The sequence below is a fragment of the Phycodurus eques genome, chromosome 9, assembly GCF_024500275.1.
Source record: "Phycodurus eques isolate BA_2022a chromosome 9, UOR_Pequ_1.1, whole genome shotgun sequence".
NCBI lineage: Eukaryota > Metazoa > Chordata > Actinopteri > Syngnathiformes > Syngnathidae > Phycodurus > Phycodurus eques.
Window position 1 is genome coordinate 25,219,860 of NC_084533.1, and position 26,732 is coordinate 25,246,591.

The following is a 26,732-nucleotide window of genomic DNA, read 5'->3' on the forward strand; positions in this document are numbered from 1 at the left end:
GGCCAAAAGTATTCAGACCCTTTGCTGTGACACTCATATATTTAACTCGGGTGGTGTCCATTTCTTCTGATCATCCTTAAGATGGTTCTACACCTTCATTGGAGTCCAGCTATGTTTGGTTATACTGATTGGACTTGATTAGGAGAGCCACACCCCTGTCTATATAAGACCTTAAAACTCACAGTGCACGTCAGAACAAATGAGAATCATGAGGTCAAAAGAACTGCCTGAAGAGCTCAGAGACAGAATTGTGGCAAGGCACAGATCTGTTAATTAATCCTTAAATGGAAGACGTTTGGGACGATCAGAACCCTTCCTAGAGCAGGCCGTCCGGCAATACTGAGCAATTGGGGGAGAAGAGCCTTGGTGAGAGAGGTCAAGAAGAACCCAAATATATATCCCCAGTCGTGGAGATGGGCAAAAGTTCTAGGAAGTCAACCATCACTGGCAGCATCATGCTGTGGTGTTTTTCAGCTGCAGGGACAGGACGACTGGTTGCAATCGATGAAAAGATGAATGCGGCCAAGTACAGGGATATCCTGGACGAAAACCTTCTCCAGAGTGTTCAGGTTCACCTTCAAACAAGACAATGACCCTAAGCGCACAGCTAAAATAACAAAGGAGTGGCTTCAGAACAACTCCGTGACTGTTCTTGAATGGCCCAGCCAGAGCCCTGACTTAAACCCAATTGAGCATCTCTGGAAAGACCTGAAAATGGCTGCCCACTAACGTTCACCATCCAACCTGACAGAACTGGAGAGGATCTGCAAGGACGAATGGCAGAGGATCCCCAAATCCAGGTGTGAAAAACTTGTTGCATCATTCCCAAAAAGACTCATGGCTGTATTAGCTCAAAAGGGTGCTTCTACTAAATACTGAGAAAAGGGTCTTAATACTTATAGCTGTGTGATATTTCATTTTTAATAAATATGTCAATATGGAGTGCTGTGTGTAAATTAATGTGGGGGAAAATGAACTGAAAGGATTTTAGCAAATGTCTGCAAAATAAAAAAAGAGTGAAACATTTAAGGGGTCTGAATACTTTCCGTACACACTGCAAGTAGCAATGACATGCACGACCACTATGCTAACACTGAGGCAAGTGGGGCAGTGCCCCAGAAGATCCACCAGGGGCTGCAGTGGTGAGAAAAGCGCTCGCTCTCTGATTTTAATGTCATACACAGTTGTTCAAATAATTATTTGGAATCTCACTGGCGCCAGGCAGAAACCTTACATCTCCAAAACCATCACTTTTTAAATTGAAAAATTAATGAGAATACATGCATGGATTTGTTTAGCGTGTGCCATTTCTCCCATTTATGTAAAAAAATCTGGTATTGGGGGCACAAATGACCCACAAATTCTGCCGAGCACAAAAACGCAGAGCTGTTACAGTCTGCTTGAATTGGGGACAAGTAGGGCAACGACTCAGCAGATAGAGCTGTGGTTTAACATTAAGTTTACTGTTGTGGAACACCCACTTTGTAATGCTTATGACTGCCCCCTACAGCACTGGAGTGGAACCACACGTAACTCATGTTCAAGATTGTTTTGACATAGTAACAATAAGCACATGTAGCATAGTTGTTGATAGTTTTTTCATCCACTGAAGGAGCCATTGCCTTACAATGGACCATTATGTATTCACACACTACATTGGTTCTTCGTGTATTTTCATTTTCACACTAAGCTAAGCTCGCTAACATTTACTTAGGTGATGATTTATTTGACTTTATGGCTACTGCACGTTCCCACGCCACTAAACAGCGATCTCGTAACAGCTTTATATACTCTCACAGAATATAATGTACGTTGTAAAATGTGATTGTAGCAATTATTTTCTTATTCTTAACCATAAGTGCATGCTGCACTGGGCAACTAGGGATATATAATTCATAAAATAAAATGAAATAAAATAAAAATAAAAATCCTACACTGCCCAGTTATTCATGACAATGCACGATAGAAATATGCAAAATAACAAAGTAATCTATAGAGTAAAAAAAACGTATCAGCACGCTAGCATGTGTCACATGATTAATGTGATGGCTCCTCTTGCTAAATAAGCAGAATAACTAGAAAAGCGTCAAACAAGTTCCACGTCTCTTGAGTTGTGGACTCTACTCTTATTTCCCAGTGTGTGTGTGCGCGCGCGCGAAGCCGTGCGTATGCATGTGTGTGTGTGTGTAGTCTGCAGTGTTCACTCATTTTGATGGCTGCACCGTCTAATGAAGGCTCGCACGCACGCACACACACACACACACACACACACACACACACACACACACATATACACACACAACGCCCACAATGCACCTCTTCTGGAATTAGTGAGACGGCACCCAGAGGGGCCAATTTATCGGCAAGGTAAAATTCTTATGAAGATTTGGCCAAAACACACACACACGCACATCATGGCCATCACATACTGTACAGTACACGATGCAACATATGGATTGCGACACGTCAACTTTGTTTCGACAAAAGTGCAGTGGTTCCCTGACTAACGAGTTGAATTCATTCCGTGATCACGCTTGTAACTCTAAACACTCATATCTCAAATCTTTTTTTCCTATTGAAACGAGTGCAAATGCCATTAACCCCTTCCAGTCACACATTGTGCTCCTTCTGGTGACTTGGTGTGACTTGGCCACCAGGGGGCAGTATAATACAGACATACAGACACAAACGAAGAAGACTTTAACAACCAAGTGACTCAGTCATCATTGTTATTATTATTATTATTAAGTCATATTAGTTTTTTTCACTGAGTATAATGAATATCCACATGAAACAGAACGTCTAGAATATATGTGTTGCTGTACCAAAAGTAGCCATTGTTTAAAAGCTTATAACACCACAACATAAATGCTTTCATTAGCACGTCAATGGCGTCTTGCATTGCGTGTTTGCATTAAGCTAGTAAGCTAGTAAGCTAAGTAATGTGGTTGTTCTAAATACCCAATGTGTAATTCTCTTAATTTGACGTCTAATTTGACAACAAACTTCACCTGGCAATAAACGGCTCGAAGTTTGTTTGTTTTTTTTTTTTTGTTTTTTTTTAAAAGAATTGTCCGCTGACTGCCTAACTGATGAGTTCACTGCCACCAACTAACGCTCGCATGTCAACTTTTTGGGTCGCAAGTCAAAGCAATGAATCGGCCGAGCGACGGTCCGTATCTGGAAGAACTCGTAAGTTGGGTCACTCATCAGTCAAGGTACCACTGTATTGGGAAAAGTGTCACCAACAGGACACAAAGAGTTGATTCCAAACGTGTGTAATGTGCTTGCTCTTCCTCACCATCTCACACCATCCTTGCTTAGTGTACAGCCAACATAAAAGGACCTTCTCATTCCCCCAAAACTTTTCCCATAAAGTTGGAAGCATTCAAAATTCAATTAAGACCTTTGTTCAAATGATTAGTTGATTATCAAATTGCCTATATGGAGTTAAAACGGCCTGGTGTATTATAATTGTGTGGAATATTTTTGTTTTGTTTTTGTTTTTAACACAGCTTCCATGTCTAGACATAGTCGACAGATTAAGGGACAAAGTATCACTTACTGGCATTAAGCCGATTATTATTACCCAACCACTCCAACAGACAATACCGCTCACTTTAAAATTAAAAAGATGCATTTTCGGGTTTTCAATATATGTGTGTGTGTGTGTGTGTGTGTGTGTGTGTGTGTGCGTGCGCACGTGATACAGTCACAGAATGGTCACAGTGTGGCACAACTCACGTGCATGGCCAGTATGCTGCGGGGAATGAGCTCTCGGTACTGCCGGATGGTAAAGTGCCACGTTTTAATCCTCATCAGGTCGTCGAAGGCGAACTCCACGATCAGACGGCCCTCCGTGCAAACCTGCCGCCACGTTGTCACTTGTTAGATTCATTTAAGCAACAACAACAAAAAAAAGACCTCTGCCAAGGCTTTAACATCTATCAGTAGTGAAATCAATGCATGAACAACTGCAAAGAAGGGACTAAATATTTAAAGAGGAGGTGAACATTTATATAGCTCTTTAAAAGGGAACAGCAAGTAGTAAGAGCTGACTAAAGCACAACGGATATGTATAATACTGTATTATTCTAAATTATTAAGTATAACATAAGAGCTGTGTGTGGGGGAATGACCCAAAACACATTGTCAAAGCAACAAAGGAGTTTATCAGGGGCAAAAAGTGGAAGGTTTAATATTGGACGGATCCATTTCCAGACTTAAACTGTATAGAGCATGCATTTTATCTGCTAGAGAGAAACAGCTAAAAACTCACCAATTTTGGCACCTGCGTGTATTCTGTTGGATATGTATTTATTTTAGCGGGGCCCCAAACCTAACCCCCCCAAACTTACTCCATAGCGCCCACTAGCGACTTACAATTTTTTGTTGCCCTTCACACCAGTTAACCCATCGATTTTGAAATTAAGTCATATGTCTATCATAACAGGATGCACCAATGTCTCAATGACCCATGGACAAAATTGAACAGGAAGTCGGCCATTTTGGTTTAAAGCAGATATTTCGGGTGAATTCTAGGGATCGCACATTAACAAACTCCTACTAGGAAAATTGCCTAAATTAGCCCCGATCGGAAGCAGGTTTTCTTGACAGTTGGTCAGCGCTCAACCACACAGATTCTTTACCTACGGTATGCCATGTAATGTGGGCGGAGCATGGCGTCAAAGTTTAACGACTACGAGTAAGTTAAAACTATTTAGCCCCTGAAACCAGTTTGACTGATCTATACGAAAATTGCTGGACATGTCTCCATACATTTCGGTGACATTCCAGGGATCGCACTTTGACCAACGCCTAATAGCGAATTCGCCCAAATGAGCCGCCATTAGAGGCACGTATGGCCAACTACACAGATGAGTTATGCTAAATTACCAAACTCTTTGTCTTTCCTGTTCATCCAATGTGGGCGGAACATCATCATTGATCATCATTTTGAGTATTTTTTGAGTATTTGAAACACCAGTTTCGCACGAAATTGGGTGAACATTTCCGTCATAAAAGAACTTACGAAAAAGTATCAAGGGCCTATGCCCGAAATGAAACAGGAAGTCGACCATTTTTGTTTGAAGCAGCCGTTTTGGGCAAATTCTCGGGATTGCATTTTGACCAACTCCTATGAGGGAATTTGCTCGAAATTGTGGGCGAGCTTGACGTTATATTTTTGGGAGTGAGGCGTATTGGCATCGGGTGAGGGTTCACATGGCGTGCAATATGGCCGGCAGCATCTTTCTTGTTGATCCTCAGGAGAGCATCTGCGCTGGGGGGGACATTGATTAGAGCGAGTGTGTCTGCTGGGATTACATCTTGGCCGTTGCCATGCCGACTAATCAGCTGTTTTTTTTTCCCTCCGTTCCTCTCTCGCCTGCTGGTTGTCACGGCAACACGGCGTGAGGAGAAGCTGGAGCGAGCGAGCGAGCGAGCGCCCCGGCGAGTGCTGGCTTCAGCTAAAGGGAGCTAGAAAATGTTCTCTTCATCGTTTCTGTGTGTCTCTCTCGCTCTCCCTCTCGCGCTTTTGCTTTCGCTCTCTCTCTCGCCTAATTGGCAACTCTGCCTGACCTGAACTTCTTTTGTCTCGCACGTCAAAACAGCCTCACAGGATTATACACTTTTACGCTCACTTTTTTTGTCGTTTTTTTTTTGTTTTTTTTTAACGGCAAAGCAAGGCTGCTCCTAAGGAGGCCCACACACAGAAAGAAAAAAAGAAAACACTTCATAGCTGGGTGCAAAAACTGGTTCAACTTTGTTTTGTTTTTTTTGGCATGCTTTTAGTAATCCAAGCTAATAATCACTGAAACGATCCATAAAGGATGTTTTTCTTCAACATGCAAATAACTTTACACACAATTATAAGCCTTTTTCCTGTGTTGCTGTTGTGTATAAACAGCATAGTCATGAGAGAGAGAGAGAGAGAGAACTAGATAGATCTCCAGAGGTATATCAAGGAAATGACAGAACCATAAAAGGCACAAAAGAGGTGGGAAAAACACCCACACTTCTGTCCCAAATTATTAGGATTGTGAGACCCATTTAAAAAAAAAATGAATTCAATTTAAATGAAATTAAATCAATCAAAATGTTTACATATTTATAAAATACAACATATATTTATTCCACTGAACATATTATCGAGGCATGTCGTTTTTTATGAATTTGCCATGACTGACTGCTTGTATTGGGGCCGAGTGGGACAGTGATGACCTGATCCAGCAGATGGCACTGTGGGGGGAAAAAAGCTGAAAGTGAAAGTGTGTGGCAGTTGGCATCCACTTCGTAATGCGCATTACTTTAATTGACAGTACTGCAATGAAATGGAATCAATGGAATTGAATCATTTTGCCCAATTGAAATGAGTTGATATGCCATGAATCTGTTCCCCCACAAAAAACAACCCCAAAGATATTTGTAATGTGTTTTTCAATAAGTAAATTAACACTACAGTCGTTTTTTTTTTTGGGTTATAAAAGCCTACTGTAATATCATAATTATATTACCTGTAATGAATGAAACAGTTTGTGTATCATGATTTCATGCTTTAATTCAATGGGTCTCCTGCTGATCTGTGATCCTTGGCCACCAGGGGGCAGTACAATATCTAAATATTACATGGAGATTTGACGATGAAACACAGAAGAAGACAGTTGCAGTTAATCTTCGGTAATATTAATCGTTTTTCGCAGCGCACACAGGTAAATAACATATGCCTGTGAGTGCTGTATGTGCTGTCTTCATACGTTGCTACCACATAATAGATGCTAGCTCCGTTAGCCCGTCTTTGGCATTCTGCATTGTGATTTAGCAGTAAGCTAGCTGACTTTTGTTAGGCAAAGTTATGAGGTTTGGTTGAAGACAAAATGTGTAATTATTTGTTTCATGTTCAGTTTGACGATAAGCTTCAACTGGGCGTAGCATTTAACAGTTGAAGCAAGCACTCTGTGCCAAACTTCTGCTTGTTGGGAAGTTCGCTGCCACCACCTCAAACATTTGCTCGCAACACGCGACAAAATAAACCAATCAGTCAATCAACCACCATAATATGGCAAAAAACGCAAATGGTCATTCCTAAGTTGAGGTACAACTGTACAACGTGTACATTTATGGGTTTGATTTGAATGGCACAACCTGTGTGGTTAGCTAAGCCTCTGCTTGCTCTTGAAATAAATATATTAGAATTAATTTACCATTGTAATAAAGCTGCTGAAATTCATCTTGGCGGCAAAATTGCGGAGATACACTATATCACCCCCCCGAATGCAAGCTTTTTGTACATGGATTCGATCAGACGCGCATATATTTTTTGTCACGGGCACAATGCTCTCCAATCAAATTACGTGACGATAAATAGCCACTGAAAAGATGAAGGAGAATACCCCGGATTAAAAAGCGCTCCATTAAACAGTCGGAGGCCCCTCGCAGACCACCCCTTCCCCCCTGCATTGATTTAGGACCGAGGGGGTTATAAATCTTGCGCACGGCGACGCTGAGACGAGGGCATCTCCGACGGCGACGAGCGCCAAAGGACAACACAGCGGTGCTCAATCAGTTAGTGACTTGCGAGCCCGGCGCGCTTAAATCAATTTGGATGATGCGAGACATTGGCTGCGAATACAAATGGCAAGACAAAAGTTGACAGAAATCCATGACAACAGGAATTATAGCGCATAATGTAACTTTTTAATACGATGACTTTGATGTTACTTTGAAGCAAATTAGTGTAGCTGAAGAGTGCATATTTCAGTCAAAAACAGTAAAATAAAGGGGGGGGGGGGGTGGGGGGTGGAAATAAAAAGATGCCTGTTTGCTTCCAATTCAAATTGTGCACAAAATCCTACATGACCAAAAATTCTACATTTTTACATAGTTTGTGTGTGTAATTAGAAGGTACTGATATGCAAATGAGCGTAGATTTGATGAGAATGTAATAGCCTACTCAAAAACAACCCCAAAAAATGTAACAAAAGAAACTGACATAAAAAGATTTTCTCCTAATTCAAGTTTAGCGCAAAATCCTATACTGGAAAATGTTTTCAATTTTTACTTGTTAACATGATTGTAATGTTGTTGCATGTAATTAGATGTTACTTTTATGTAAATTTGTGTAGAGCTAATGAGATTATATTACGCAAAAAATATGAGGCAATTTACGTCGAATGTTTTTCACCAATCAGTTTTGCACAAAATCCTACATTTGGAAAAAAGTTTTGGTTTTTGATTTTCACGTCAATATGAGTGATGTTACTTTCATGCAAATTAGTGTAGGGTTAATGAGAATGTATCAATCAAAAATATTGAAAAACTTAAAAACTGACCTTAAAATATGCTTTCTATTTAAATTTTGCACAAAATCCTACACTCAAAAAAACTTAGATTTTTACGTGAACATGAATATGTCTTTGTGACTAATTAAACTTTCATGCAAATTAGTGTCGAGATGAGATTATATTACAAAAGGTTTTGTAGCAATTTAAGTTTTGCTCAAAAGCCTACATTCTAAAAAAAAAATCCACTTTATATAAACGTAGGACTAATGTTTTTGCATGTAATTAGAATTTTATACAAAGGAACATATCAGATCTTACACAAAAGTTACCAAAAATGGTATGTTTTTTGTGTGCAAATTAGGCTACAGTTGTGGAAATTATATATTCTTGGAAAGAAATGACTGAAATGACCACCAATTAAAGTTTTGCGCAAAAGCCTACATTTTAAAATATCTTACTTTTGCACTTAAATAAACAGATTTTTTTCTGGTTCAAGTTATTTGTTTACTAAAACCTTTTAGGTTTATTTTAAAAAGATGTATAATGTATTATTAAGGATTGTTATTACAATGTTATTACCAAGTTATTACACAGTTAACATGCACTGTTGTTAGCACACTGTCATTACACATTACACAAAACAAATTATGCATTGTTATGGCAGCATAGCGAAAAAATTAAGAAGAAAATGAGACTAGCGTGAATTGCAATAAAACTCAAAAATGTGCTCGCGCCGTTAATGTAGAATTGTGGGCGAGAGACATTCAAAGAAAGAGACAGACAGAGAGAATGAGCAAGAGAAAGAGGAAGAGAGGGAGAGGGCGGAGGAGAGCGAGATGGGAGCTGGGGATGATTTCTCTAGGGATGAAGGATGCATGTGTGTGTGTGCGTGTGTGTGTGCGTGTCGAGGGTGCGCAGGGGGGTGTAGGAGAGAGGGGAATGGGATGAGAGGGAGAACGGTGGAGGAGAGAGAGCGAAGGGAGAATGAGTGAGCGAGCAAGGGAATGATAGGGGGGGTGTTGAGGTGAGGCTGGGTGGGAGGCGGGGGGGGGGGCGGGGGCGTTTGGGGGGCGTTGGAGGGGGTGCGTGAGGGAAAAGCGAGGCGAAGCAGAGCTGATTGAGATTCGGGCATCCGGAGCTGCGAGGCTCGGCGGCGCTGCTGGGAGCTGAGGGAGAACATGGTTGCTTATTGGAATTCTGCTTTTCTTTTCTTTTTTTTCTTTTTCCTAATAAATTAATTATTCTCATCCAATTTAGAGCCAGATGAAAAGAGGGAGAGAATCACGGCGGGCACACAAAAAAATGTAGCTTTGTGTTGACCGGGCCCGCGGCGCCACGTTCGTATCTGATTCGTAATTTTATGGATTGTGTTATTTATCATTAGAGGGCTTCTTAAAATTGCTGCATGGAAATTATTCTTAGTCCAAATAAAAAGCCATTTTGAGGGCTACTCGAAAACATACATTGCTGATGCCTGCGAAAATTGTTTATGCATGAAACCCAGGAATGTTGGGAAAATTCAGCCCCCAAAGCCAGTTCCAGATAGCAACAAGAAATCTGGTACGCGTGACGATCATGCGGAGACCCCAAAAAAAGTTTCAAGAAGCCATGCCCAAGAAATTACAAGAGGATTGGCATTTTGGATTGAATCGGCCATTTTACGGTCATTTGGCTCATTTTTTGCTGTTTTTCAAAGATGAACTTGCCCTTCAGATTTTTTTTCCCCGATTGCTACCAAAAATATATAAAACAAAAAATTCAGCCTCCGAAACCTGTGTCACTTAGCAATATAAAATTTGGTAGTCAGGTCTATCATGAGTAGACCAATAAAAAAAGGTCTCAAAAAACCCATACAAAAAAAAAAAAAAGACAGGAAGTCTGCCATTTTAGGGTCATTTTGAAACTCCAGTACATAACACCACAATTGTGAAAGTTCATCCTCCGACGCAAGTTGAACTTAACATGAAATTTGGTAGCCATGTCTGTCATGAGTAGACCTCCAAAAAAAAAAGTCAAAAAACCTATACGAAAAAATTTATAAATTCAGCCCCCGAAGCCAGTTTCACTGAGCAACATGGAATTTGGTCGGCTTATCTATCATGAGTAGACCCACAAAAGTGGCAATTTTAGGACCAATTTGGACTATTTCCAGATGTCGTTTAAAGCTAAACTTTTCCCATTTGTTACAAAGTTTGAAACACATTCAGTATACTAGACAGATGAACGATGCAAAAATGTAAAACATTTTTTTTTTTGTCATTGCGTGTGGGCAACAACGTAGTGACAAAGGCCATAAACCAGGTAACTCTAATACAGTAACTCCACAAATCTGAAAATTTGGCCCCAGAAATAATTTTCATTTCGCAACATGAAATTTGGTTGAAAAACCCACAAAAAAGTCTCAAAAACCAATGCCTGAAAAGACACGGGATGTCTGCTATTTATCTTTGGAGCAGATATTTTAGGCCTGTTTTGCCCATTTCAAGGGTTCCTTCAAAAAACAAATTGTAATTAATGTGTAGCATCTGAATGGAGCAAGGGAAAACGTGGGTTAGGTGTGTGTGTGTGGGGGGGGGGGGGGGGGGGGGGGGGATTGGCAGGGGTGAAAGTCTTTTTAATTGAAGTGCAATGCAATTTTGCCCCTGGGAAAATAATGTTTTCATCATAAATCAAAATTGAACACCTGACAAGGCCTCTCAAATATGTATATTAATAATGTGCAGGTGGGAGTTGAAACACAGAGAAAGGAAAAACACACAGCATTGATGCTTACCAGATGAAGATGCAACCATCTCTATGATGACTGGGAATAGCGGCTGGGTTACATACTGGGTTACAAGTTTAAGCATGTTTTAAAAAGATTACATGTGTTTAAAGCATTGGGTAGGAGTAAAACTATTTACATTTTTTTTTAATGGTCTCTATCACTGGCAGGTTGGTCTGGAACATACTGTATCCACTGTGATAAACAGGGGTTCGCCGTACCTTGGTGAACATGGGTTTGCCATGCTGGGTGACCATGGTGCATTGGTCGCAGTCCAGCGTGATGCACGAGTTGTGGAAGGACTCCTTGGAGTGCTTGAGGACGTAGTGCAGCTCGCTGACGCCGCCCTCGAACACCGTGCTGAAGTAGCGGGGGATCAGCGTCCGGCCAATCGCTGGAGCAGAGGGAGGTAACAAAGAGGTGGTCAATGAAACACTGCATGTAGAATGCCAACATGCTAATAGTTGCTAACATATGTATACAGAAGCAAGACATCACCTTGAATAGAGAGTAAGAAAGGAATTTTACACTACTTCCTGTATTCAGATACCCTTTAAAATGGGAATGGATAAAATGCTAACATGCTATCAGACGGTGTGCTAAACAGTACAAACATACAATGCAGTAACATTTGGTATGCTAATATCTAATATCTGTTTATTCTGTAACATCTTCATGGACTATTTAGAATGCTAAGACATGCTAAGAGTTAACTCACAGAGTTGCTATGCTAACATATCGCAAGACAGCCAGTTGAGTACAACAAAAAAAGCAGAAACACAGGGTGTTTACATCATGCCCTGTCGTCAGATACCCTTCCAAATGAGAATGCGCAAAAAAAAATCCCAACATGTTAAGACTTTGTATGCTATCTTAAAGCAACTTGAATACCACATATTTGTGGTTCTGCATTCATCAATTCACCTATTAGCGGATTTTGGGGGGAACCTATAACTATTCACCATCCTGTGACACCTTGGTGCCAAGGAACTATGTTGGAGTGAGTTGAGGAGCTTCTTCTGGAATTTATTTTGGTCCTTTGCCGCAATCATGTCGCATCTCAGTGCCAAGGAACTATGTGAGCTCAGGAGCTTCGTTTAGACAAAAGTAGTGCTTTGCCACCATCGTGTGGCATCTCGGTGCATTGGAACTATGTTAAGAGAGTTGAGAGCTTCATTTCGATAAAAATGGTGCTTTACCACCATCGTGTGGCATCTGTAGGCAAATATAAACCTTTTTAGCGGGCCTAAATTACGAACAGCTTTTTGCTATTTGTGGCAGGGCTCGGTCAGGAACACTGTATAGAAAGCACCTTATCCACATCATACACTGCAGACAGATACCCTTTCAGATGAGAGTGGATAACATGTTGACATGCTAAAAGTTAGTAAACTGACATATAGCAAGAGAGCAACTGCAGGCAGATGCATAGGGATTTCACACCGTGCCCTGTAGTCAGACAGTCAAAGTTTTAAATCACACCCTGTAGTCGGATACCCTTTTGACAATGGATACGAACAGATGCTATGCTAAAGTGACATCACATTCAAATCAGTTAGACTCCAGCAACACTGCACGTTTTGTCACTTTTGCTTTCCTCCAAATTTAAACTAGTGTGATTCATTGTTTTCCTTTTTTTACACTTGTATGCAAGAGGGTTATAAGGTTAAAACATCACGTAAAAGCATTTACCATGGCTGCAGTTTGACTTCAGAACAGATTATTACCATTTCTATTGCTACTTAAGGAAAATAAATTATGTGTGTTTGTGTGTGTGTTTATTCATTTGTGTGCATGTGTGTGTCTGTCTGTGCATAACAACGATTGGCATGTTTTTCCAACTCAATACAGTCAGTCATGGCTAAATAACACATACAGTGTTTGGCATCGTGAGCAGCAATTGGACCCCTCACGCTCTCTCACTCTCTCACTCTCTCTCTCTGTCTCTGCCTCCCTCGCTCGGCCCGCACTGCAAAACAAAGTACGTCTCGCAATGGAGCTGACTGCTAATGAGCAGGAGCTCCAAGGGGTGGGGGTTGGAGGGATGAAAGATGGAGAGAGGGAGAGGTAGAAGGAGGGAAGATGAAAAAAATAAAATAAGGGTTGTCAGCGAGCTAGAGAGGGACGGAGGGGGCTAAGGAGAGAGAGAGAAAGAGAGAGAGAGAGAGAGGTGGCGAGGTGGAGCGAGGCCTAGAGTTTGTCTTGCCAAAAAAGGCGTCACAATCAAACCCAGCGTGCGTCGCCGGGGGTGACAGAGTGATAGATGGCGAGTAATGGCGGCCACGCTGGGATCGTTTCAAGCCTTGCCGTCGTCGTTCGGCTTTGGTCGGACTTTTTTTTATTTACACTCGAGCCGGCTCGACTGAAGAACGAGCAGCTTGGGGTCCCTTGCAAAAGCCCGCAGACTGTTGACAAGTCAGCTGACGTCCATTCATGGACTGCTCCTGTTACTCGATGGCGAAACTTCAACATAATCATCAAACTTTCACGCCTACTCAACAACTTTAAACGTGGTAGGCTAAAATCACTATCAATTTAGATCCGCCCGTTTCCGTAGGACACCTCTTACTGATTGGGGCTTCAGAGCTTTGATTTCATGAGTGCGAGGAGGGCTCAAATAGACAATGTATTGTATGTATGTACTATGAGAGACGCGTCCACCAAATTTCAAATTTATGAAACTGGTGTTTAAGCTAATTTATAAACAAATATATATGATCAAACAAAAAGGCTTAGCAAATATTAGGTAATAAAGCTTGGCAATTTAGCATCACTCATCTGTGACCGGGACTTAGTCAGAAAGATTTCCAAGTAGGAGTTTGTCAAAGCATGAGCCCATGATTTCGTCCAAAATTGCTGCTTCAATTCAAAATGGTTGACTTCCTGTTGAATTTCAGGCATGCGTCCTTGAGACTTTTTTGTGCATCCTTTTTATTGGATGATAGACGCACATTTTCCTATATATTTAGAAAGTAATTCTTAAATATTTTCCTACATCAGCGTTTTTTAGGCTAGCTATGTTTTCCTTTTTTATTGGCAGATCATCTTGCTTAAATAAAAATAATTTAATTACTTTTTTATTTTTTAAGACAAAATATCTGCAGTTTTTTTATTGTCATACATGGATGCCTTGAGCTATGAGTGCCTTGACTTATGGGTTATTCAACATTCAAGCTGTCGCTTGGACAATTTTTTGCCTTGAGATACAAGTGCGCTTCAGACCCTTCAGTTGTGTTTTGTGCTCACATTACAGGTTATTGTGTGGACAGCAAATGTTTCACTATGTTTGTATACAGTACAATACTGTTGAGTGAAAATTTTCTTTTGAAAAAAAAAACAAACAAAAAAATGAATTTGCGGTCTTTTTTGGGGGGGGGGGGGGGACGGAATAATTGCATTTCCATTCATTTCAATTGGGAAAGATGATTTGAGATAGCGTTAGCTGGTCACAGAACTAATTACACTTGTATCTCAAGCCACTACCGTATATGATATGAATTACACTAGTACACCAGATCTCACTTTTTGTGTAGTCTTTCCCCTGGCCGGCTTTCTGGCTGGCGCGCCTTCAGAGATGCGCGATAGCTGGCACAGGCTCAGGAGGGAAGACAACGACCGGCATATGCCTCTCAAGTAATGTGTATCCAAACATGCAATTTACAAATAATTAACGTCGTGTTAATTAGTCACATTAATTCACGCCACTTTGTCGAGATTGTTCCCCCCAACTCCCCCCTTCGCCCCATCCCACCACCGGCGGTGCCCAGGACTCCTGCCAGCAACGTCAGCCAGCCAGAAAATACGTCGGGAGCCCTTTTTGTTTGTGCTTTGAATAAAGAGGGGCCGCTCTTACCCACTCTTACGCGCACACACACACACACACATATAAATGCACACAGATATATTACACAAAAGCTTGTACATTCAGTGCGCATATAAAATGTATGGAGGCTGCACACACAAACTAAACTGAGACAAGTACACAAAGTACCACTGCCAACAAATACACATCACCTACAGAGGCGGATATACACCCAAAAATGTGTTGGTACAAATAAAGGCCTCATCCAATCTGAAGTAAATAAGTAAGTCAATAAATACTGTTTACGGAAATATGATATACACATTTCACAATAAATGTAGTCACATTTAGCTGCCATGTTACACCTACTGTACGTGCAATGGCGAAAACCAAAGTGCTTCACAATTTAGCGTCGTCCATCTGTCAAGTATACGTAGTTCAAATTTATTAGCAACCGTACCAAAACATCTGTTTCAAAACAAAACATCTTTTCGGCCATGGCTTCTTGAGACTCATTTGTGGCTCTACTCATGGTAGACACCCCTGCCAAATTTCATGTTGCGAAAGGAAAAAAAGGGGCAGATTTTCTTTTCTTTTTTTTTTTATCTGGTTGCAATCAGACAAAATCTCTAGGACAAGTTTGTTGTTATAGGACCCCTGAAAATGACTTACAATGTCTGTTTCAAACCAAAATGGCAGACTTCCTTTGCATTTTTGGGCTTGGCTTCTTGGGACTTTTTGTGTGGCTCTGCTCATGATAGACATGTCTACCAAATTTCAGGATGTTCAGTGAAACAAACGTCAGGGATTGAATTTTCAAAATATTGCGGGGTTCACTACATAAAACACATTTTGACCAGGATGAACTATCCTTTTGTGTGTAGTTGAGCACTATTTACTGAAAAACTGGACACTGACATTTGACAATAAATACTTATATTGTTGGTATTAGCTTTGTTTCCTATGGTACTGTGGAGGTGTCTTTGCAATCCTTCCTTTGCTTGTTTTTTTTTAGCCATATATGGACCAAAATCTCTGGCATGTATGGTACAAATGCAACAGTAGACTGCAATGCTTTGAGCTGCCCACACACACACACACACATATATATACATATAGGCATAGACACACACATACAATATAGAGGATGTACATTTAGAGTCGTAATCTTGCGCAGAGTTAGTGGAAAGGCTGCTGGGCGAACAACACCCACATGCAAGAACATCATCAAACATCATACTGTACATCCCATAATACACATACTGTACATAACAAATGAGTTTATCATCAAATACGACAGGCCCTGTAAAGTCATTTCTGTGTTTTGTTTCTAAACAGCTGAAAACGTGCAAAGACTGTGAACAATTTAGTACTGAATTGTTGCGATGTAACGTTAAACTCTTTTCACCATCTCAACTGTCTGGTTTATTTAGGCGAGGCTAAAAAGAAGGCGAAATACACACTTGGGCTTTCAGGCATTAGTTGGCCCTACCGCACTATAAAACTACAGAGCACCGTCATTCCATCGGTGGCTGTTTGGCACAATTGCGCGTTACTTAATAACGTGGCCCCTTTCTACCACCACAGGGTGCAGTTAGCCATCAATCTATGCCTAAAACCTGTAAAAAATGTATTTTCGCTGACGTGTTATGCCATATGCGGTGCACGGAGCGAGGTGATGGCGAATCGGATGGCTCCACTGTCGGTTTGCAAGCCCGCTAATGGCTAATAGTCACTACCGGCTCGTAGCTAGTAGCCGCTAGCGAGCTCGTGGACCAGCGTTGGTTCCGTCTAATACGCCGCAGCCTCGCCCTATGCGCCGTGCGTAGATCCACACACCAGAGACATTGAAGGGAAACTTAACTATTACATTCACTAAACCGTGAGCTCATGAGCTAACAAGCTAGCGAGCTAACAAGCTTGTGAACTTGCGATACCAGTGGCGGGGTTGTCTAATATGTTAGCGCCTCGCTCGGTGTTGTGTGTGTATGTGGGGTGGAGGCATTAAAAATGGCAGCACACGTTATTATAACATTTGAGCACATAGTGAACGAACAAACTTGTTTGATTGACAGGTGAAGGTCAAACAGGCGTGTTTTCACAGCATTCAGCGGACATATCCGCAGCGACCGAAAGCTTGGAGGTGGGCTCTATTTTTTATGGTTTTGGAGCCTCATTTTATACACTTTGCAATTTTTTTATTCATTTTAAAATTGGCAGGCGTGTGCCAAATTTTATTTTCACTTTACAGGGCCTTTAATTATTCATTACATATACTTAATTTGTGTTCTTGCCATCGCATATCCTGAAGGAGTCTGTTCTAATGGAAAATTTTGAAGCATTTGACACAAAAAGTAGCAACGAGACATATTGCAGGATTAGTTGCCTAAACATAGTTTAAAAAATATATATAGTGTAACATGATCAAAATTTTATGAAAATATGAAAACTGGGGAAATGCTTTGGTTAAACCATAAATGGCAAATCTCGCGAGACACTATACGTCACGGGAATAAAAAAACAGAATATTTGGAGTAAATAATTCATCATTTTCAGATCAGTTCCGTCAAATATGATAAGGCGCAGTGGGTGGGAATCACTGATCAAAAGGATTAACTCCACAAGTGTGTTTTGCTTTGTCTTTGGCTTTTTATTTTTGTTTTATTTATTTTTTACAATACGCAATATAATATACAAGTATTCAATAACTTTAATATCAGCGAGAAACATCGATAAATTTCGCCAAGCACATACCAACGTCGATAGCATATATATATGAATAGCAAAATGGATAATGACTAGCATCGACAAATATAAGCAAACGCATTATAGGAGCAGGAACAACAGAATGGATCAAGCATCTGGCTGAGGTCTATTGATTTCCTTACAGTGCGAGGCGTTGTGTACAAACCCGCGCTCTGTTCCACCTACAGTGCGGCCCCTGATCAATATGCTAAGCTAAAAATACTACCCCAATCGATGATTAGCCTTCGGCATTCGCTGGTGTTGTCGATCGGCGAGACCAGCGAGGCACGGCTGAAAACCGAACTGACGTATCGATCGGCCCCGGCTCGATCATCGATTGAGCCGGGGCCGGTTCCGCCGTCGCAGCTCGAATGGGAGGGAGGGTCCTAGCTTCATTGGCAAAATAATTAAGTCGACTCAAGTTAAATGTTTGCCCTGCCTCTGGGCGAGCTGTCAAACTTGGCCGTATATGTGGTTCAAATTTGGTAGCATTTAGACAAACATGCCAAAATGACCATAACATGCCGGATTCAGACCAAAATGGGAGACTTCCTCTGTCTTTTCAGGCATGGCTTCTTGAGACTTTTTTGTGAGTCTACACATTATAGACATGCCAACCAAACTGCGTCTTGGTATGTGAAATTAGCACCGGGGGCTGAATTGTTTTTGCTTGGTAGCAATCTGACAAGATCCCTTGGACAAATTAGTCAGTGAATGACTCTTAGAAAGGGGCAAAATTAGCCCAAAGTGGTGACTTCAAACTTTTTGGATAGACATGCCAACCAAATTATATATTTCTAAATGAAACTGTCTCCAAGGGATGCATATTCAAAATTGTGGCGTTACCTATTAGAATTTCAAAACAACCTTAAAATGGCGGCTGTAAGCCAAAATGGTAGACTTCCTGTGTCTTTTTTTGGGCATGGCTTCCTGAGAATTTTTGGTGGGTTTACTTGCGATACACATGACTACCAAATTACACGATGCTAAGTGAAACTGGCTTCAAGGGCTGAATTTTCAAAACTATTACTATGTAAATGAAAACCACAAATCTAGAGGAATACTCACAACTAGCGGGGGTCCTCCTAGACACACTCACACACACACACACACACACACACACACACACACACACGCACACACACAGTATATGCACTAGACTGTGGGAATCACTGCCCAGAACATGAAATATTCATGGGTCATAAAAGTTTAATTCCGTCTCTGGTCGTCTTCTCTGCATACTTCCTGTCATCAAAGCTGGCATCTTGTGTTTTTTTTTTTTTTTCCGTCAGCTCAACAACTTTGCTGCTGCAAAAACAACAACAGCTTTAATTCCACCAATCAGAAGGTCTCCTTGTGTACGAAGTATGTTGATTCCTTTACAATTTCGACAGTCATCATGTCAAAAATCTGATTCTTCTTCATTATGGAGTAAGCGTTTAGAAAATGTTCATAAACACAACAACTCAGATTTGAAACCCTAATGTGAAAAACAAATATGGCTTGAAACTATCATCATTAATAATTTACAACCCGAATTTAAAACCTTAACCATGATTTGAATCTATTTTGAAAACCCTAACCCAGGCTTGAAATACTCATTTGTAACGCTGACTTAAAACCCTAACCCCGATTTGACACGCTAACCCAAGCTTGAAACCTTAACCCTAACTTGAAACCCTATCCCAGACTTGAAACTGTCATTTGTAACACTGACTTGAAACCTTAACCCAAACTTGAAACCCAAACCCTAACTTCACTTACCTAGCCTTGAAACCTTGAGTTAGTAGATCCCTGTGTCACAAAGGTGAAGATATTTTTTTAAAAAAAATTTCAATTCAGCCATGTTTAAAAATAGAACAGACTTTCATTCCATTTCTGTGGTTTTTACGTCCATCCAGGAAGTTTTCCATCCAAGAAGCTCCTTTAAACCTTCAGAATGTGCTAACAAAAAAAAAAACCCCAAAAAGTCAATTTAATCTCAGAGCGGCAAGGAATTAGCGTGCGGATCCAGGAATTATTCTGTAAATCCTTTTTTCCATGAGTGGGCAATAGTAATTGTGTGGAGTGTAGACAGGCTTGAGTGGGTCGTGTCAGATAAAAGGTACGAACGAAAGTTGAGATGGACTAACCCCTGCCTGAAAGACCATTTAGCCAATCAGAAACCTGAACAACTTAAAAAGCGTGATAAGAATCGTCTATATGCGGAGCAAACCTGGAAAACAGGCGAGCTGACTTCCTGTGTATGCTACGAGCCTGAGACAAATTTGCTAAATGTTTGTTTTATTTATGGCTCGTGTCTTCGGACACAAGTAAAATACATGTAAATAATGTCTTTATACAAATATGATAATACATATGTAAACAAGAACTACGCCTAAACATGGACTATTGTCATCTTTGGTGGCTGTGTGTTGACATCTCGTGTTAAGAATTTCCCCCTTCGAGGAAATGCTTCGACCCGTTTTGCGGAAGTAGCCGAAGTAGGTTGCGCATATACCGGAGTCAAGTGGCAAAGAACTAATTTGAAATCCTAACTGTTGTTTGAAACCCTAACAAAAGTGTGAAACACCCCCTAATTTGTAATCTTGATTTGAAACCCAAACCCTGGTTTTAAACTTTACTTTGCCTACATAACGCTACCTTGATACTCCAATGTGAAAACTTAAATCTTGCTTGAAAAACTAACCAAGGCTTGAAACTGTAATTTCAAATACCAACCCTTTTTTTAAACCCTAACCCAAATTTGAAACCCTATTTTAAAATCCTGCTTTGAAACCATACCCCTGTCTTGAAACCCTAATTTAAAACCCTAATGCTTGTTTGAAACCCTAACACGGGTTTAAAATGCTACTTTGACAGTTTAGCGAGTGCTTTTCAATGATTGAAACTTCGTAATTCACACCGTCTGTCTATTGATTGTTTTTCCTCGGGCGCGGCTGTTTCTTGTATACTGCTGCTTTTTTTCACAAATTATTTTTCATCATGTTCTACAGTCATGTCATAATGAGTGTTTTAACAAATATGAATAATAAATATATTTTTTCTCCCTATCTATAAAACAATTATTGCAAGCTCCCCTTCAAGAAGGATCATATTAGTTTATGATTATAATAAACGTGGGATCAAAAATGGCATTTTCATTTGACAATCATTTTTTTTGAAATCTATATATACACAGTACATTCGAACATTTTCAGGCTGAAGTAGGTTTAAAACGACTCATTTCAAGTGGGGGGGAAATAAACAGCAGTTTGTGGCTTTTTTTTTTTTTTTTTTGGCCATTAGGCACAAACAAGGGTGAACTGTCCATTTTAAGGGTTAAATAGCATAACGCACGTTGCCGACTAGTTTCAGCAGAGTGGACCGATGTTGGAGGAAGAGAGGGATGAGGGTGAAGGTGCGACAAAAGAGGGAGAAAAAAAACATGAGGGAGAAATGAAGATGGGGGTTAGGCTGGAGGATGGAGGTAAGGTAAGGGGGGAGGGGGGGTTGTTCCCTCGAGGCCAGCCCTCATCCCCTCTTCACCTCCATCCATAATTCAACAGTGCGGAGGGGGGGTGGGGGGGCTCCTGCACTAACCCCCCCTCGGGAAACGGGAGACATAGATGCACCCCCCACAACCCTCCCTTCCTTTACCCCAACCCCTGATAACCCAACAGCAGCACCACCCAAACACTGTAACACCGTGTATCACTTTCCCCATAAAACAGTCATTGCCAAGGACCGCTCTGACAAGGCGTCCCCACGCTGTGTCGTTCAATACCAACCACACACACACACACACACGCACACGCACACGCACACACACGCACACGCACATTCCCGGGGAAGTCGGAATCAATGATAATGAGCACCGCTTGTCTCTGTTTGGCCTCTGATAATCAAGCGCTAATCCGAAAGGGGCAATGATACCTGGCAAAAAACCCACCACCTATTTAGTCTGTGTGTGTGTGTGTGGGGGGGTCTTAGGTCATTTTGGTTGATGAACTCCCCCCCTGTCCTCCCCTGGATGCTTCGGAACAAAACAACAACTTGATTGTTTGCATGCCGCTCAGCTTCACATGGTCAACAATGTGAGTCATTACGGTAACCATGGCGCCGCAAGTCAACATAACCTTCAAGGAAATGACAATTGTGAATTCTACATGCACGCACACACAAAATTACATACAAACCCTAAATTAAAGCCTTAATTTGAAACCCTAAATCTGCCTTGAAACCCTAAATTCAAATCCTAACACAGGCTTGTAACCCTAAATTGAAACCCCTAACCCTTGTTTGAAAACCTTTAACCCAGGTTTGAAACCCTAATTTGTAACCCCACTTTGAAATCTTCATTTCGTACCCTAACCCTGGCTTGAAACTCCAATTTGAACCCTGAACCGAGGTCTGAGACCCCAATTTGTAACCCTACCACGAAAACCCAATCCTGCATTTGAAAACCTAATTTCAGAGATTCTAAATTGAAACCCAAAACCTGATTTGGAAGCCTAATTGCCACCTAATTGTTACTCTGGCATGCAATAACAGCCTGCAAATCTGGACACAGGATTTTAAAAAAATAAAAATTTCCAACAGATATATTGATATTTTGAAGAGAACTGTAGAGATAGATTGTGACGCTTAGATGAAGCAATTAAGCAAATAAAATAAAAATATGTCTATACAGTCAAATTTGCAAAAAGGCCCACATAAACATTTTATGCCTTAAGTAAAGCCTCGCGCGGACCATAGAGGCTGATGGGTCTCCTGCACACTGTATTATATATAAATATGGATTTTTCTTCCATGTGTCAATAACTGTGTGTGTGTTTGTGTATCACGTCGCTTCCTGTCAGTGTGTGTGTGCGGATCTTTTCTAGGTGAATGTGTTCCCGCGCATCCGTCCGTCCGTCCATCCATCCGCTTTGCAGATGAGGCTGGTATTCATTATTAATCCAGCTCTCCTCTCCCTGCGCTCGCCTCGCTGACCTTCCGCCAGAATCTTTCACTGTTAAAAGCCCGGCCGCTGCACTTTGCGCGTCATTTTTTCATGAGCGCCTTGTTTGTCGCTGTAAAAAGAGACTAAATTACACAGGCACAAAAAAAAAAAAGAGTAAAAACAAAAATGGCAGATTTGTTCGGTAACGGACCTCGCGGGGCTACCTAGCCGGGCCGGACGCTTTAAGATGTAAATGTGTGTCATGTTTAGAAGCATTCAGACGTTGAGGCTTATTTCCCCCAAAGAGCAAAGCTGAATTGGCTAAATTGGAATTGAAGATGGGGCAGAACGGTGTGGTAGTGGTTAGCATGTCTGTCTCGCACATCCAAGCTTCTGGGTTCGGATCTCGGCCCAGGCCCTTCCTGTGCGGCGCAACATACAGTAGAACATCTGAAATATTTTATTTTGGGCAAAGTGTAATAGCAATCGTTTTTCTTTGGAAAGTGAATCGTCAACTTTGTCTTCTGTTTTAGAAAGCGCAAAATCAGTTTTGTCTTTTTAAAAAGTGCAACACTGATAATTTGTCTTCTTTCTAAGGAAGTGTAACATCAATAGTTTTTTTGGGGGGGTGGGAGTGTAAGATTAATAGTTTGTCTTCTTTTTGAGAAAGTAAACATCGACAGTTCGCCTTCTTTTTAGCAAAGCGCAACACTAAGTTTGTCGATTGTTTGTAAAGTGCAAAATTAATTCTGTCATCTTTTTTTGAAAGTGTCAAATCAATTTTGTCTTTCTGAAAAACGCAACATCAAGTTTGTCTTCTTTTTTGGCGAGTGAAAAATCAATATTTTGTTGTGCTTTAAGTGCAACATCAGTTTGTCTCCTTTTTTGGAAAGCGAGCATCAACAATTTGCCTTCTTTTTCCTGAAAGCGCAACATCAAGTTTGTCTTCTTTTTTGAGTCAGTGCAAAATCAGGTTTGTCTTTTTGGAAAGTTCAACATTCATAGATTGTCTTCTTTTTGGGGAAAGTGTAACATCAATATTTTTTTTTGGGGGGGGGAGGGTGGAGTCTCACATCAATAGCTTGTCTTCTTTTTTTTGCAAAGCAAACATCAACAGTTTCGCTTCTTTTTGAGGAAAATGCAACATCAAACTTGTCTCTTTATTTGGAAAAGTGAAAATGTATTTTTTTGGGGGGGGGAAGCGCAGCATCAAGTTTATCTACTTTTCTGGAACGGGAAAGAATAGTGTGTCATCTTTTTGGGAAAGTATAAGAGTTTGTCTCTTTTTGGGAAAGTGCAAAATAATTTCTTTGTGTGTTGTTTTTGCATTGCTGTATGTGCGGTCTGCAACATAAAAGTAGAAATTGGAGTGAGCGTTTGAATTTCCCTTGGAGGGACAAAATTGTGTGTGTATATATATATATATATATATATATATATATAAATATATATATATATATATAATAATCAAAATAATATTCTAGCGTTCAAAATATCATTTTGGACGAACAATTTCAACATACTGCTATACTGTATTTGCCATTACAGAACCCTAAAACTAAGGCTTTTGGCACTTGCCAATGCTGTTACTTTGGCCAATTCACGATAGAAACAAAGTTATCCCACCAGGTGCTGAAAATACGTCTTTTTCGTCAAGCACTCAACGTACTGTATACAAACGGTGAATTCCGTTAGAAATTCCTCCTTCAGTAAAACCCAGAGAACTCTCCGAATCCGAACGAATCCGCATTAACGCACGTCACCATGGCGGATGGCCTTTACAGGTGGCTTAAGAAATGTGTTCAGCAGGGGCGCCGTTTCGACACCCACTGTCATCCCGGTGAAAGGGTTGAACACCCACACTTTTGTCGCTGTTATAAAATAAGCACTGTACTGAGTGTACATCTCCCACACGGTCACCCACTGTAAGAACTTATAGAACTTGCGATGTGAACAAGCGCGTTCACACTACCCCGATGCGTCGCCCGCCACTTTTCTTCACTCCAGATGGCAGAGAAAAGTCCCGCGATGGCGACCAAAAGAAGAGGAAAGAGGAGGACGAAGGCGTCGGTAGGTGTGTAATTTATCCTTTTGCCGCGTCCTCTCCGTTCACGCACTAATTCACTCGGGAGATTTGTGTCAGTGACAAGTCTCCTCGCCGTGGAGCTCACTTGTTTAATTGGCCGGAAAAGACGACACAGAGAGGCCGAGCGGGACGCGGCGGAAATACCGGGTCTGTGGACGTCATACGGGCGCGCAAGTCACTTTAGATTAGGTGCGTGTGTGTCAGCCATGACACACTAGCAGCTAACTCGCTCAGATTTTTGAATAAATAAGGTTAGAAACATGTCAAACCAGAAATCTGCCAAGAAGGAAGGAAGGTCTGAATCCTCATCTTCCCTCATTAGGATTCAAGACTAAAAAAAAATGTATTAAATTGGCACAATTGAAGGGAATCTTAATTAACATATTCCGCAAGCTCCACAATTTGATTGAGCAGTTTTTGTCATCGTGGGCGATCACAAACAAATAAGGCAAAAAACACGTGGCCTCACAGGTAACAATTTTAAAAAAAAATTATTTGTAGGTCTTATATTATATCACAATTTTTTAAAAGGAAAATAAGTACATCATATTTTAACGTTGTTGATATTTGTATTGATATTTTATGGTTCTGTGGTTCTATTTTCAGTTTTCATCTTTGTTTTTGTTCATGTTTTATTTCCTATTGTGTTAATTTTCTATTTTTATCATATTTTTGTTTTTGTATTGTATTTCATCATTTATTTGATATTTGAGTTTTTATTTCATAAATAAACGGTTGAAGTCCTGAATACATGAATGGAATATAAAGCCAGTAGGTCTCTGAGATCGACAGACTCGGGTCAAATAGTCCAAAGCAAACATGGTGAAGTAGCATTTAGCTATGATGCTGCACAAAAATGGAAGAAGTTGTCAACAGAAGTGACGTCAGCCCCAAGTGTGCATGTTTTTAAGTCCAGGTTAGAAATAGAAACTCTTCTTTTTTCCCATGCTTTTTAGAGCATTTCCACTTTTAAATGATATTTCTTGCACTGTGTGCTCTTTTAATTGTATTATTGATTTATTTTTCTGTTTGTTTTAAACGTTTATAAGCTGTTTTTTCTTTGTTTTTAAATGCTTTTAATCATGTAAAGCACATTGAGTTACCTTGTGTATGAAATGCGCTACATAAATAACTTTGCTTTGCTTTGTTTTACTTCATTCTGTTGTATTATTATTGTTATATTTTTATTTAATTGGATTTTATTTGTCGATATTTGCATTCTGTTTATTGTATTTGTTTTAGTATTTTATTTATTATATTATTATATTTTATTTTTCTATTTAGTTTTATTGTACTGTATTTTTCTATTTTTGTTGTACTTTATTTTTCTATTTTATTGTACTTTGTTCTCTTCATTTTATTTTCCTATATTTTCTAATTCATTGTAGTATATTGTTCTATTTTCATTGCAATTAATATTTTGATTTTATAGTATTTTGTTTTGTGCCGTGGTACTTCATTGCATTTTATTGTATATATATTTGGTTTTTTTTTTGCCATTTATTTTAGGAGTGTATATTTTACTGTAATTTATTTTTCAATTGTAAAGTATTGGCTGGTGACCAGTTTAGGGTGTACCCCACCTATTTTAAAAAAAAAAAAAAAAAATCTATTTTAGCGTATTCTATGATTTGAAAGTGCTAAATTATAAATATCAATTGTAGTAGCAGTAGTGGGAAATGTTGCTCACAAGCACTCACGGGCCACCATGATAAATGTTGACATGAGAGGGTCAAAATAATAGAAACCCACTAATAAACCGTCTATTGTTAAGAGGACTATGCCTGTGCTCGTTCTGAATGTTTGCCAGTGACAAGAGACAGCACAATGCAACAGTTGATAAAGACGCACTGGTTTAGGACAGGATGTTGATCCACGAGGGGGAAGATTTGGAGGAAGGATGACTCGCGAGCTCGCGTCGGCCTCGTCTATTGTTTCTGAGGCCGCGTTTGCGCTTGTCTTGTTTCGGCAGCCGCGGCGAGAAACGGGAAGTCCGAGGAGCGGCCCATCCTCGCGGACGGCTGGCGCCCTCCGATAGCCGTCGCCGGCTTTCCTGTCGGCCGCGTTCCCACCCTCCGCCGCCGACTCCCGTCAACAGCCACAACATTAGGGACACCGCTGACCCGATC

At 40.5% G+C, this 26,732-nt stretch overlaps 1 protein-coding gene across 6 annotated transcripts in view; it reads right to left on the bottom strand.

The window, feature by feature from the left end:
• ldb2a (LIM domain binding 2a) overlaps positions 1-26,732 on the bottom strand; it is an 88,473-nt gene that overhangs the window by 17,311 nt on the left and 44,430 nt on the right. For all 6 annotated transcript variants that reach the window (XM_061685831.1, XM_061685829.1, XM_061685830.1 and 3 more), the window contains exons 3-4: positions 11,268-11,440; positions 3,745-3,867 (exon numbers count right to left, since the gene is read on the bottom strand). In XM_061685831.1, coding sequence (XP_061541815.1) covers positions 3,745-3,867; positions 11,268-11,440 — 296 coding nt within the window. The remainder of the gene's footprint in view (positions 1-3,744; positions 3,868-11,267; positions 11,441-26,732) is intronic.